This window comes from Geotrypetes seraphini, chromosome 12 (genome assembly GCF_902459505.1).
Source record: "Geotrypetes seraphini chromosome 12, aGeoSer1.1, whole genome shotgun sequence".
NCBI classification, from domain to species: domain Eukaryota; kingdom Metazoa; phylum Chordata; class Amphibia; order Gymnophiona; family Dermophiidae; genus Geotrypetes; species Geotrypetes seraphini.
The window spans coordinates 100,043,400-100,058,906 of record NC_047095.1 but is presented as its reverse complement, the minus strand read 5'-3'; the positions used below and the strand labels follow the sequence as shown (position 1 = coordinate 100,058,906).

The 15,507-nt window shown below is 43.1% G+C and overlaps 1 protein-coding gene across 1 annotated transcript in view; it reads right to left on the bottom strand.

Annotated features, from left to right (window-relative positions):
* Positions 1-265: 265 nt before the first annotated feature.
* LOC117346391 (extracellular calcium-sensing receptor-like) overlaps positions 266-15,507 on the bottom strand; it is a 35,507-nt gene continuing 20,265 nt past the window's right edge. The window contains exon 3 of the mRNA XM_033915876.1: positions 266-848. Coding sequence (XP_033771767.1) covers positions 606-848 — 243 coding nt within the window. The 3' untranslated portion in view covers positions 266-605. The remainder of the gene's footprint in view (positions 849-15,507) is intronic.

Sequence of the window (15,507 nt, the reverse complement as noted above, 5' to 3'; positions counted from 1 at the left end):
TTTATTGGGATTTATTAACTACCTTTTTCATGAAAAGATTCAACCAAAGTGGTTTATAATACACTGAATAGTAATCAGGCACTCATAAGAACATAAAAATATACAAATAGCCTTATAGGATCAGACCAATGGTCCATCAAGCCCAGTAACCAGTTCTCACAGTGGCCAATCCAGGTCTCTAGTACCTGGCCAAAACCCAAGGAGTAGCAATATTTCATACTACCAATCCAAGGCAAGTTCTTAAATATTTTTCCTATCTGTCCCAGTAGGCTCACAATCTAACTGGTACCTATGTCAATGGAAAAATAAGTGACTTGTCCAGAGTCACAAGGAGCAGGCTGGGATCAAATCCCTAACCTCAGGATGTTTAGACGGAATTTCCAACTACTAGGCCATACCTCCACTCAGAATTAAAGATTTTTAATTTGATTGTATCAATGCTCTGGAAAAGGGGATTTATTTAATTCAGCCCTATTTTCAAGGTTTACAGCTAAGTTATATTACTATAAAGTAGAATTTTCAGCAGTAAATCACATTATAAAATTTATCAAAACTAAAGGACAGAAGACATGATATGGTATGATGTCTTCCATTATGATTTCACATTATTTATCTCTGACCTGAGTAAATGTATTATCCCACAAAATTGCCTTCTCATTGATGGTAAAATCCTGCCCTGCGAGAGCATATGGGTTATATCTTCCAACAATTTCATTCCTCATAGTCCCATTGGGTAGATAGACTTCATTTATAATTTCATAACCAATGGAGAAATCACTATTCTCATCAAAAAAGACCTCTTCACCCAACATGTTCTTGAAGTGGACACTCTTCATATGATGATGAAGCTAAAGAATGAGGGATAGATTTTTTCAGGTTATTCATATCAAGCTCATATAAAAACAACCTTATTTTTTCTTTCTTTCCTTAAATTAAGAAATATGTACAAAGTACTAATAATAATAATATAACACAAACAATTCTAAATACAGAGATTATATAGTCTTAAGGAAATGGTTCTTAACCCTGCCTTGGGATCCCCTAACCAGTTCACTTGCAAGATATTCCTAATGAATATGTACGAGGAAGATTTGCATATAATCAAGGTGAGAAGCATATTTATTAGTGAGACTTTAAAAACCTGACTGGCTTGGCATCCCACAGGACTGGTTTAAGAACCATTGGTACAAGAAAAATGGTAAATAAAAAGATATATAGGAAGAGAATGAAGAAAATAACTAAAGGAGACAATACTAGAAGATTTTACAAGTGTAAAATACATATTTAATACACATATAATTAGTGAGTTTTGTACTGTTGATAGGTATATTCAGTCAATATGCAAAAGTTTGAATAGGATATAGGGTTAAAAGAGTAGTGGAGTAAGTAGTATAATGGTTAGTGCAGTAGACTCAAAACCTGGCTAGCTGGGATCATTTGTCACTGTAGCTCCATGTAACTCAGGCTATGTCCATTGCCCAAAGAACAAGACTCATATTATGAGCCTTTAAGGAACAGAAAAAGTACCTGCACATAAAATATGTAAACTGTTTTGGTTGTACCTACAGAAAAACATGATCTTTTACCCTTGGTTTGAAAAGCAGAAGCTGGGCTGGGCTACTTTGAAGGGTGGCAGGGGTTTGAGGGGTGGCAGGAGGAGGGAGTGGACATCTATCCTGCTGATGGTTCTTCACGAGGGTATTGGAGATCATAGGCCAGGGGCAGGAGGGGAGTGGGCATTCTTCCTGCTGATTTGGGGGGGGGGGTGTAGGTGCTGGGGGTCCCCTGACACAGCAGAGGTATTTTCCCCTGATAATCTGAGCCTGCAGAACTCCCCAAAGCCAGGCCTGCTGGCTCAGCTGATTGTGAATTTCCTTGCTGAGATCAACTGAGCTGGCCATGTCTACTTTTAGGTTTTGAAATATAAGCCAGCAAAATGATGGCCTACATTTCAAAACCTAAAAGTAGACATTTCAGGTGTCTGTTGTAGCCCTAAGGAAATGCCTAGGTTAGCTTAAGCTTGCCTAAGGCCACTTCTAGGTGAAACCACACCCTCACCCAGCCTTGGGTGAACTTAAGTGTTATCTTTGCCCATAATTGACCTCTATACATAATGCTTTCATTTTTTGGACTGAATGTAAAACAATCTGTGGCATCTGTGTTTTTACTTACACATATAAGTGCTGATATTAAGCCACTTACAAGTTAACTGGTCACAGCATAAGCTCTAACTTGGGATAGAAAACCTCACTAACCAGTTAATTGCAGTGTAATATTTGTGGTTAGTCATAGACAAGCAAATTAAGCTGCCTGGAACTTCTCTGAGCTACTTTAGATCACTTTGAATATTTAGCCCTGCATGTATGATTATCCTTGTGTATTCAATGACACTTGTCATTTCTATTTTTCATCTTACAGAAGAGTTCACTTTAAGTATTTCTTATTTCCCAGCTCTGACGCTGCTTCCGTGACGAACACGTGATCGTTCGGGGTAGCCGTTCCCAGCTGGTTAGTATTTAAAGGCTTTAGTAACACGCCGCGGCCATCTTTAGACCTTACTTTTGGGTGGCTGCGTCGTGGAAACAGGTGTAAATGAGGTGAGCAAATGTTTTGTTTTAAATTATTTTATGAAATGTTAGTGAAACAATATATTTTTTATAAGAGAATAACCTTAGACTTGTATTATAGGGATTACTGCCCTGAGGAAACCCGCTATGGGTGAAACATGTTGGCGTTTCCATACCTTCAGATTCACTACCCAAGCTAAGTACCACTCTTATAACTAAATTATTCATAAAATATGCACAAATCTTCATGAAAAAACGACCCGGTGATGATTGGGTGCATAAAGCCAAATGTTATGAAAGTTATTGAACATTTGGTGGCACTTCTGAGGGCCGGAAATAATTATATGAATTACTCCTTATATAGAAGGTGATGAAGGGGAGGTTTGACTATAAAACCCCCCTAATATCATACTATTTTGACACTTCTAATTGATTATTACTTCAAGCTACGGGTTAATTCCTGGTTTATGGGGGCATGAACTAACGAAACAGTGGTGTGATATTGGTAACTAAAGCCTGTATATAGTGAATGTAATATTTGATTTGCATGGGACTTGATGTTGCTCTAATGGTTTGGAAAAGCCAGGCACTTCTCTTTTATTACATAGTAATATAGTAGATGACGGCAGATAAAGACCCGAATGGTCCATCCAGTCTACCCAACCTGATTCAATTTAAATTTTTTTTTTAAATTTTTTTCTTAGCTATTTCTGGGCAAGAATCCAAAGCTTTACCCGGTACTGTGCTTGGGTTCCAGCTGCTGAAATCTCTGTTAAGACTTACTCTAGCCCATCTACAACCTCCCAGCCATTGAAGCCCTCCCCTGCCCATCCTCCACCAAACAGCCATACACAGACACAGATCTGCAAGTCTGCCCAGTACTGGCCTAGTTCAATATTTAATATTATTTACTGATTCTAAATCTTCTGTGTTCATCCCACACTTCTTTGAACTCAGTCACAGTTTTACTCTCCACCACCTCTCTCGGGAGCGCATTCCAGGCATCCACTACCCTCTCCATAAAGTAGAATTTCCTAACATTGCCCCTGAATCTACCACCTCTCAACCTCAAATTATGTCCTCTGGTTTTACCATTTTCCTTACTCTGGAAAAGATTTTGTTCTACGTTAATACCCTTCAAGTATTTGAAAGTCTGAATCATATCTCCCCTGTCTCTCCTTTCCTCTAGGGTATACATATTCAGGGCTTCCAGTCTCTCCTCATACGTCTTCTGGCGCAAGCCTCCTATCATTTTCGTCGCCCTTCTCTGGATCGCCTCAAGTCTTCTTACGTCTTTCGCCAGATACAGTTCCAAAACTGAATACAATACTCCAAATGGGGCCTCACCAATAACCTGTACAGGGGCATCAACACCTTCTTCCTTTTACTGACTACGCCTCTCTTTATATAGCCCAGCATCCTTCTGGCAGCAGCCACTGCCTTGTCACACTGTTTTTTCACCTTTAGATCTTCGGACACTATAACCCCAAGGTCCCTTTTCCCGTCCGTGCATATCAGCTTCTCTCCTCCCAGCATATACGGTTCCTTCCTATTATTAATCCCCAAATGCATTACTCTGCATTTCTTTGCATTGAATTTTAGTTGCCAGGCATTAGACCATTCCTCTAACTTTTGCAGATCCTTTTTCATATTTTCCACTCCCTCTTCGGTGTCTACAAATCTTGGTATCATCTGCAAAAAGGCATACTTTTCCTTCTAACCCTTCAGCAATGTCACTCACAAACATATTGAACAGGATTGGCCCCAGCACCGATCCCTGAGGGACTCCACTACTCACCTTTCCTTCCTTCGAGCGACTTCCATTAACCACCACCCTCTGGCGTCTGTCCGACAGCCAGTTTCTGACCCAGTTCACCACTTTGGGTCCTAACTTCAGCCCTTCGAGTTTGTTCAACAGCCTCCAATGAAGAACTGTATCAAAGGCTTTGCTGAAATTCAAGTAAATTACATCTAGCATATGTCCTCGATCCAGCTCTCTGGTCACCCAATCAAAAAATTCAATCAGGTTCGTTTGGCACGATTTACCTTTTGTAAAGCCATGTTGCCTCGGATCCTGTAACCCATTAGATTCAAGGAAGTACACTATCCTTTCTTTCAGTAACACTTCCATTATTTTTCCAACAACTGAAGTGAGGCTCACCGGCCTGTAGTTTCCTGCTTCATCCCTGTGACCACTTTTATGAATAGGGACCACATCCGCTCTCCTCCAATCCCCAGGAATCACTCCCGTCTCCAGAGGAGTGTGTGGCGCAGTGGTTGGATCTACAGCCTCAGCACCCTGGGGTTGTGGGTTTAAACCCCGCGCTGCTCCTTGTGATCCTGGGAAAGTCACTCAGTCCTCCATAGCCCCAGGTATGTTAGCTAGATTGTGAGCCCACCGGGACAGATAGGGAAAATCCTTGAGTACCTGATTGTAAAACCGCCTAGATAACCTTGATAGGCGGTATATAAAATCCTAATAAACTTGAAACTTGAAATTTGTTGAACAAGTCTTTAATAGGACTCGCCAGAACCTCTCTGAGCTCCCTTAGTATCCTGGGATGGATCCCGTCTGGTCCCATCGCTTTGTCCACCTTCAGTTTTTCAAGTTGCTCATAAACACTCTCCTCCGTGAACGGCGCAGAATCTACTCCATTTTCTCGTGTAACTTTGCCAGACAATCTCGGTCCTTCTCCAGGATTTTCTTCTGTGAATACAGAACAGAAGTATTTGTTTAGCACATTTGCTTTCTCCTCATCACTCTCCACATATTGGTTCCCAGCATCTTTTAGCCTAGCAATTCCATTTTTTATCTTCCTCCTTTCACTAATATATCTGAAAAAATTTTTATCTCCCTTTTTTACATTTTTAGCCATTTGTTCTTCCTCCTGTGCCTTCGCCAAACGTATCTCTCTCTTGGCTTCTTTCAGTTTCACCCTGTAGTCCTTTCTGCTCTCCTCTTCTTGGGTTTTTTTATATTTCATGAACGCCAACTCTTTCGCCTTTATTTTCTCAGCCACTAGGTTGGAGAACCATATCGGCTTCCTTTTTCTCTTGTTTTTATTGATTTTCTTCACATAAAGATCCGTAGCCATTTTTATCGCTCCTTTCAGCTTAGACCACTGTCTTTCCACTTCTCTTATGTCCTCCCATCCTAACAGCTCTTTCTTCAGGTACTTTCCCATTGCATTAAAGTTCGTACGTTTGAAATCTAGGACTTTAAGTATCGTGTGGCCGCTCTCCACTTTAGCTGTTATATCCGTTATTGTGATTTCAGCACTATTAACTGATCACAAGGTGAATGTTTTACTCTTCAACTGTCATTGCTCTTCTTCAATTGAAGCTGCGTGATTGGTGGAAGGCCGATCTTCGGGTTATTTATGACCAATAGTTGTTTGGTGCTGACACTCCCTCCCCTGTGGATGATGATTGTATAGATGGGAGGCGCAACAGGGGGAAGCATTCACTACATGTTTGAGGGAGAGCCTATGTCAGAACAGTTTTGAGGAATGTCATCTTTGGCTTTGCTTAGTTTGTTTTTGTTTTCATTGTTTCTTTGAGCTACACAGTTTAATGGAAATGAATACACAATTAACTTGGTCAATCAGTTCTGGAAAGAAGGTTGAGACTGGCACGATGTTAGTAAGTCAGACTTCCTTAGAATGTAAAGGTTAAAAAAGGCAACATATTACAGGGTTAATATTTAGTCATTACAGTTTAAGTCTAACCTTTTAATACAAGATGGTATTATGCTTTACTTGTGTTACAGTAGTTATATGAAGCTTACATCTTCTTAAAGAATATAGAGAATGGTTTTTCATATATCCAAATATACCATGTCAATTATATTAATAAAGTATAGAGCAGATGATAAAATATTATACTATAGGTAATATTTATAACATTAAGAATAACAAATATAGTGTGAGTGAAGTAAAGGAGGCATACCTAGAGAATGTTTATTTATTACTTAAAAGACTTTCTTATAGAGAAAGTATTGGTATGTTTTAAATGGTATAGAGGGCCTTGGGTTTTTAAGTGATTCATATTATTTATTACTATGTGGTCTATGATCTTCTTGTTGTTTTGATTTATATCAATTGGTTTATTAGACACAATTGGGAAGATATATCACATTATTTGAGGAAAGAGAATAAAAGGAATAGGGTAAAAGGGGGGGGAAGGAAATATGGAAATATTACCCATCAAGGTAGTGCTGTATAGAAATGGTCAGAATAGAAACAGGCAGTGAAAATTTTCTTTTATTGAACCTCATATATGTAACCATTATTCCAAACATAACAAAACATAAATTATGTCTAAATTGTCATGACATTAGAAGTACATATGGAGTAGTTGCAGGCAGTGGCGTACTTAGGGTATGTGGCACCCAGGGCCCATCATTTTTTGACACCCCCCCCATCTATATGAAAAATATGATTTTTAGTACCAATCTACATATCGCACCACAAGAGTGTACCTAGGAAAAGGCTGCATCTTAAACACTGCAGTGAGCACTAGAACACCAACACATACATTGTAAAACTAAACAAGCCAGATCCCGCACAGTCAATTGGTCCTGTAGTCAATGCCAACTGAAAACTATGTCTTTTTCATACACACAGAACAGAGATACACCCTCGCCCAAAATGGAATAATCACAAACTAAAAATAGAAATATGTAGACAAAAGTTAAACTGATCCGCCAAGAAACCAGACCCTGGATACAATGCAACACCACAAAAAACAGTAACACATGTCCTCTAATACAGTGCAAAATATAAAGACAGTAGATGTAAATTTGAAAAAACTGATACATAACAATCACCACTTTATAAATTAACAAATAAAAATAAAACAAATAATGAGATATAAAAAAATACAATTTTATTGGACTAATCCCCGTAAGCTCGGTCCCCATCCCCGCAAACCACCTGATTCCATCCACACAAGCCTTGAATTGTTTATATTAAAGTATAAAAAGAAACAATATTCTGTACAATTGTCAATTTATAAATCAGCGTCTTCTACCCACTCTCTTCCCATTTCCCTTCAGCATCCTCAGCCCACTCTCTCTCCACTTTCCTTCAGCGCACGCACATAAAAACAAGCAAGTAATTTTATATCATTTTCATTCTATTCATTCATAGAAATTAAAGTCTAGATAATGCCAGTCACATAACAAAACATGATTTTACAAAAATAATTCCCTGCAGTCAAGCCTGCAAGGATTATTAGATGTCTTTCAGCAGTTCCCCTCCCTCCCTCCCCCTTACCTTTGTGGCCAAGTCAAAATGATCTACCAACAATAAAATTTTAAAAACACAAAGCACGCTGTACGCAGAGAAAATGTTAATTATCATTTATATTCTGCGGGTTTTCAAAGAGGTCAAGGCAGATGACTTTATGCAATGTCACCTCAGTAACAACTATACAAAAATAGACAAATATTCCCCCTCCCTTTTTACTAAACTGCGATAGCGGTTTTTAGCGTAGGGAGCTGCGCTGAATGCCCCACGCTGCTCTCGACGCTCATAGGCTCCCTGCGCTAAAAAACTCTATTGCGGTTTAGTAAAAGGGGGCCATAGTGCAAAATATAGACAGCAGATATAAATTTTCAAAACGGACACATTTTGATCACTAAGTTGAAAATAAAATCATTTTTCCTACTTTTTTGTCTGGTGATTTCATGAGTCTCTGGTCCTTCTTCTGATCCTTCTTCTTTCTCTCTCCCCCTGGCTCCCCCTCTTTATTTCTGCCTTTCTTTCTCTCTCCTCCTGGCCCCCCTCTTTCTTTCTGCCTTTCTTTCTCTCCCCCTTGACCCCCCTCTTTATTTCTGCCTTTCTTTCTCTCCCCTTGGTCCCCCTCTTTCTTTCTGCCTTTCTTTCTCTCTCCCCCTGGCCCCCCTCTTTCTTTCTGCCTTTCTTTCTCTCCCCCTTGCCCCCCTCTTTATTTCTGCCTTTCTTTCTCTCCCCTTGGTCCCCCTCTTTATTTCTGCCTTTCTTTCTCTCCCCTTGGTCCCCCTCTTTCTTTCTGCCTTTCTTTCTCTCTCCCCCTGGCCCCCCCTCTTTATTTTTTCCTTTCTTTCTCTCTCCCCCTAGCCTGCACAAAGCCATCGTGCCGATTTCTCCACTTCCACGATTCTTTCCCTACCCTCACCCCCAAGCCAGCAGCCGATTTCTCCCTGCTCCTTCCCCGATGTCCTGATGTCCTGAACTTCATCGGGCAGCAGCAGCATTCACAATTCACTGATGTTGCCCGCTTCAGGCCTTCCTCTCTGTCGGGTCCTGTCTTCATGAAAACTGGAAGTAGGCAGGACCCGGCAGAGAACAAGGCCTGAAGCCGGCAACAGCAGCGAATTGTAAACGCTGCTGCTGCCCGAAGAAGGTAATGGAGCACCGAGGCAGTCCGCTTCTCCCCCCTCCCAGCCGAACCCCCGCTGACCCTCCTATCTCTCCCCCCCCCCGTGAACCTTTCCGACCTTCCCAGCGAGAGCAGCAAACCTCCTTCGCGGCTTTCTCCTCCCTCTGCCGCGTTACTGATGACGTCATCAGTGATGCGGCAGAGGGAGGATAAAGCCGACGCTACTGGAGGGAGGTTTGCTGCTTTCGCTGGGAGGGTCAGAAAGGTTCACTTGGGGGGGGAGAGAGATAGGATGGTCAGCAGGGTTTCGGCTGGGAGAGGGGAGAAGCGGTCTGCCTTGGTGCTCCAAGGCCTGGCGCCATTAGGTTAGTTATTAATAAACTTAATATATATTAGATATTATTAATTGAGATATAGGACACACTATACTATAATGTAAATCACCCAGTCCGTCTTGCAGTTTGTATTCTCGCGGGCATGGATGGTTAAACTGGTCTGGGGTCCTGCCACCGCCTCCCTTCCATGGTTTTATCACACCACTGACAGTGTGAACATTTAGTATGGGAGCCATGTTTCTGGGTTGGGTCCCCCCATTTCTCGAACAGCTGGCCTATCGTCTAATGTAACCCACCATGGCTTTTACTGCATCTGAATAGGGTAAAGCACACACTAATTTCGATTTCTCAACATCTAGTTGGTTAGCTCTACACTTATCTTGTAGTAATAGGGTTACATTAGACAGCATTGGCCCATTCTGAATATTTTAAGAGGTTTGTATGAAGTCCCTATGATAGCCTATACCAAAGGCAGGATGATAGGCCAGCTGTTGGAGAAACGGGGGGACCCAACCCAGAAACATGGCTCATACACTAAATGTTCACACTGTCAATGGTGTGATAAAACCATGGAAGGGAGGTGGTGGCAGGACCCCCAGACCAGTTTAACCATCCATGCCCGCGAGAATACAAACTGCAAGACGGACTGGATGATTTACATCATAGTATATCCCTGCCCTCTTGTATATGTAGGCCGTACAAAACGCCCTGTTCAGTTACAATTGAATTAGCACAAATCTCATATTACCACAGAAACTTTCAGCCCCACTTATCCAACATTGGATCTCGAAGAAACATTCAGTGGACCAGATCAAATGGAGAGTCATCGACAGGTTGACAGTTCAGGGGGCAGAGGGCAATATGGAGGAAAAACTAAATTTCTTAGAACAGAGATGGATTTACCGCTTCAAAACAGTTATTCCTTTTGGGCTTAATTTAGAATTAGAATGGTTGTCTGTAATATGAGGTGTCTCTGTGGAGGGGTCCCCCATCTGTACCTATTAAGAAATAAATTCAGTAAGGATAGGAAGTGCTTGTACATTAGATTATCTTTTCGATATTGAATAGTAAGTTGAATTCCCCCGGTCGGTTGTTGGTGCCGCCCCCGTGACATCGCTGACAGCCAAGTTGTTGGCTCCGCCCCTGTGGCATCACTAACAGCTGACCGGGGAGGTACTTAGGAAGAAGAAGAACATGCCATGGCCCTCTTGGTAACAGGTGAAAACTTTTTGGAACGTTATTGAACATAAATTAGAATGTTTTGGATATGGTGATTCTTAACGTTAAACTAATTTTATTAATAATATGGGTTTTATCTAGGGATTGTAGCCTTGAAGAAACCCCCCCAGGGTGAAACATTTTGGTGCATTTATCTCTTAGAATTGACCACCTAAGTTAAGTATAAATTATAAATTATTTATTAAGTTTTACTAAATAATTATGAATTCCTAAAATGTTCACTACATTCAATTTACAATATGAAAATTTGATTCAAGTGACCCGGTGAAGATAAAATGCATAAAGCCAGATACTATGAAATGTACTTGAGTATCCTTGTGGCATTTCTGAGGGTCTGAAGATTTATGATATAGGTGAGGGTGATTAAGAGGTGGTCAAAATTGGACCATTCTCCAAGTATTGGTGGATATATACTGTATTTTCACGCATATAATGCGCGCGTTATACACGATTTTACAAACCGTGCATAACCTTGCGCGTTATACACGTGAGCGCGCTATATAAATTTTTTTTTACATAGTTCCCACCCCCCCGACGCCTGATTCATCATCCGGAAGGACCGCTCGCACCCCCACCGCTCGCACTCCCAGCCCGATGGACCGCTCGCACTCCCACCTGAAGAACCGCTCGCACCCCCACAGCCTCCCCCCTCCCCCATGGAGAAGCTGTCTACCTTGTTTCCGGATGCCAGTGAGCCCAGCTGCTTCCTCTGCCGGCGGTCCTGCCCCTTCTCTGAGCCCTGCTGCGCTGCTTCCTCTTCCGGCGGTCCCGCCCTTTCTCTGATGTCAGAGAAACAAGGTAGACAGCTTCTCCATGGGGGAGGGGGGAGTCTGTGGTGGTGCGAGCGGTCCTTCAGGTGGGAGTGTGAGCGGTCCTTCGGGGTGGGAGTGCGAGCGGTCCTTCGGGGTGGGGGTGTGAGCGGTCCTTCCGGATGATGAATCGGGTGTCGGGGAGGGGGGCATCAGGCTTTCAAGATGGGGACAGGACTTCAAGGGGGGACAGGCAGACCTTCAAGGAGGGACAGGACTTCAAGGGGGGACAGGCAGACCTTCAAGGGGGGAACAGGATTTCAAGGGGGGATAGGACTTCAAGGGGGGACAGGCAGACCTTCAAGGGGGGACAGGACTTCAAGGGGGGACAGGCAGACCTTCAAGGGGGGACAGGACTTCAAGGGGGGACAGGACTTCAAGGGGGGACAGACTTCAAGGGGGGACAGGACTTCAAGGGGGGACAGGCAGACCTTCAAGGGGGGACAGGACTTCAGGGGGGGACAGGACTTCAAGGGGGGATAGGACTTCAAGGGGGGACAGGACTTCAAGGGGGGACAGGACTTCAAGGGGGGGCAGGCAGACCGAAGGGGGTGAAAAAGCTATAAAATAAACCCACCAGCGTGTCAATGTGTTGAGAGGAAGAGATGTTCTGGGAAATTCTGCTGAGAAAACTCAGGGTCCATTTCCACCCCCCAGTTACCGTAGTACACTCCACTGAACTGGTTCACACACTGAGTGGTGTTGTGCCTGCGTAGTTGTTTTGGGATCTCTTCTAGTGGTTTGTCAGTATCTCCTTGTGGTCCAAGGAAGGAAACTTTGTCAACCTTAGCATTGACCTTCAGAATATATTTGTGTGGCATTAGGCTATGTAGTGATCGAAAGAAAAAAAACAGACCTTTGCACATTTTTGCACTAGGTATATGGTGGGTGTATGAGGAGATTCACATTTCCTGCACAGCTAAGTCCTTGTGAAGTTACCTTGTTCTTTCTGTATTTGACATCTAGCAAGGTCTCTGGAAGGAAAGATTTAAGTTATGGTAAAAGCAGATAGCGTTGCTGGTTTTAAAAAGGTTTGGACAAATTCCTGGAGGAAAAGTCCATAGTCTGTTATTAAGACATGGGGGAAGCGTCTACGTGCCCTGGATCCGTAGCATGGAATGTTTGCTATTCTTTGGGTTTTGACCAGGTATTAGTGACCTGGATTGGCTACCATGAAATTGGGCTACTGGGCATGATGGACCATTGGACTGACCCAGTTAGGCTATTCTTATGTTATGTTCTCATCTATAGGGGCCTTTGTTTTCACTTCTTATTTTAATGTATTTTTTTTCTGGGAACTTATCAGTGTGTTTTATAATGGGAACAAAAATGTAAGAGGGGGGTTTAACTACCACAATTTCTTCAGCTAAATACCGGTAATTCAATCCACCTCAACCAGACATAGGTGACCTCATGCACCATTCACACACCCTCCAACCAAACACGTCAAAAGAAAAAAACTGTTCATTCTTATAAACAACCGTATAACTTTTAATCTAGAGTTACCGTAGTGAGTACGAATTCAGCAACAAGAACAGAAATCACATGTTCATTCTTATAAATTATAACATTAACCGGTAGATCAAACGAAGTATCGAGGACAAAATAATCTAAATACAGTTACCGTAGTTACGGTAAAGTTGTAAATAAACAAAGTTTACAGGTTTATTCAGTCATCATCATCACAGTCATCTGAATCCTTGAATCCATCAAAATCTGAATTGTCATCATCGTCATTAAATAAAGTGAGCACGGCCTGCAGACGATCCTCGTTTATTTCCGAAGTGATATCATAATCGTCGTCATCATCATCGCTGATATCCGTGTTGTTGCCTCCTTCCGCTGCACTGGTAGTAGCCGTAGTGTCATTGGTTTCATAAACAATGCCCATTTTTCTAAATCCGTTTACAATAGTATCTGGTGTTATTTTGTCCCATGCTGAAGCCACCCACTTGCAGACTTCTGTGAAAGTTGCCCGCTTCAGCTGCCCCGCAGGTGTGTACTCGTGCGTGCCGCTCTGCATCCACTCCTCCCACTCCTTTCTAATAAAAGTCTTGAATGGATGATTCATTGCGATGTCAAGTGGCTGCAGCTTACACGTCAGGCTTCCAGGTATCACAGCGATGTGGGCACCAGTAGAATTAATGTAGGCCTGAACATTTTTTTCTTTGTGGGCAGCCATGGCATCAAAAATTAACAAAGATTTTTTTGCAAAGAATCCACCCTGTCTTGCCCTAAAGCATTTATCTACCCACAATCTCATTACGTCGCAGTCTATCCATCCCTTCTTGTTGCAGTGCACAACCACACTGGTGGGCAGCTTTTCACGGGGCATAGTGACCCTTTTGAAAATGAGCATGGGCTTTAACTTAACCCCGCTAGCTGAGCAACCAAGAACAACTGTAAAACACGTTCTTTCATGCCCAGTTGTGGTGATGGCAACAGATTTAGTACCTGTGGGGGCTACGGTTCTTGTCGCTGGAATGTCGAATGCCATTGGAATTTCATCCATGTTGATGACGTCCTTTGCAGTGATGGCAAGTTCAGATATTTCTTTGGCGATAAAGTCACGGAAATCAATCAATTTTTGCTGCCAGTCATCCGGAAGTCGCTGGCCAACAGTTGTTCTCATTCGAACTGATAGTCCATTCCTTTTCATAAATTTTGAGATCCATGTGAAGCCAGCTTTGAAGTCGGGTATTCCTCTTCCATTGGCAAGTAGTTTTGCCTTCATCTGAATCGCAACAGTAGAGACTGATTGATTTTGCTCCCTTCTCGCCAGAATCCACTGCTTCAAGTCATCCTCCAGCTGAGGCCATTTTGGTTTGGCCCCACGACATGCCCGTTTGCGCGGATTGCATTTCTCCAGTTCCTTCTTATCTTTTCTCCATTCACGCACCGATGTTTCTCCAACATCGAACTCTCTCACTGCGGCCCGGTTGCCTATTTCCTCATCTTTCACAACAACTTTAAGCTTAAAGTCCGCTGTATATGACTTTCGTCTCATTCCTGCCATTATGGCGGTAAATTTAAATTTAATTGATAAACTCTACTACTGGGTAGATAAATGCAGAATACCAATCTGAAGAGATCAAATTAAAATGTGGGCTCTACATGCAGCATTAATCTTTTATAGGCTTACCCAAAGGCTGAGATGCTGTTGTATAGTCAAAATAGTATTCACTGGGCAAATTACAAGGCCAGATAGAGGGGGGCCACAGCCACGTGGTGAAAAGCACACCGCCAGAAAAACCGCCTTGGTGACAGGTCAAAAGCGCGCCCCCACAACCCGGCGCAGAAAACTGAGCGGCAAGCATGCTCAGACCATTGCTCATGTTTACAGAGCTGGGAGCAGGGCAGGGCGGGCGAAAGGAGAGTCGGGGCAGCGAACGGAGAGTCGGGGCGAGTGAAAGGAGAGTCGGGGCAGCCAGAGGAGAGTCGGGGCAGTGAACGGAGAATTGGGGCAGCGAACGAAGAGTTGGGGAGGGTGAAAGGAGAGTTGGGGCAGCCAGAGGAGAGTCGGGGCAGCCAGAGGAGAGTTGGGGCAGCAAACGGAAAGTCGGGGCAGGTGAAAGGAGAGTCGGGGCAGCCAGAGGAGAGTCGGGGCAGCGAACGGAGAATCGGGGCAGTGAACGGAAAGTCGGGGCGGGTGAAAGGAGAGTTGGGGCAGCCAAAGGAGAGTCAGGGCAGCCAGAGGAGAGTCGGGGCGGGTGAAAGGAGAGTCGGGGCAGCCAGAGGAGAGTCAGGACAGCGAACGGAAAGTCGGGGTGGGTGAAAGGAGAATCGGGGCAGGCGAACGGAGATCGGGGCGGCGAACTGAGAGTTGGGGCGGCATGCGCGGTATACCCGTGTGCGCGGTATATAATATTTTTTTTACATAGATTTGTGTTCCCCGCATACTATACCCGTGTGCGCGTTTTACACGGGTGTGCGTTATCTACGTGAAAATACGGTACACCTCTTACAAGTATTTTGAAACACTGATTATTAACTTAATTCAAATCAGGCTGAATTTTTCAAAATTCTTCAATAGTTGATTCTACCACTGGCTTCTTCTAATCTAGTAGTAGCTAGAGACTTTAATGCTGTCATGGACCAATTGTTGGACAAACAACCCAACAAGTTAATAAAGTCAATACACTTAGATAACTTGATACAATAGAACTTGAGGTAGGTTATTGAATTGGTCAGTAA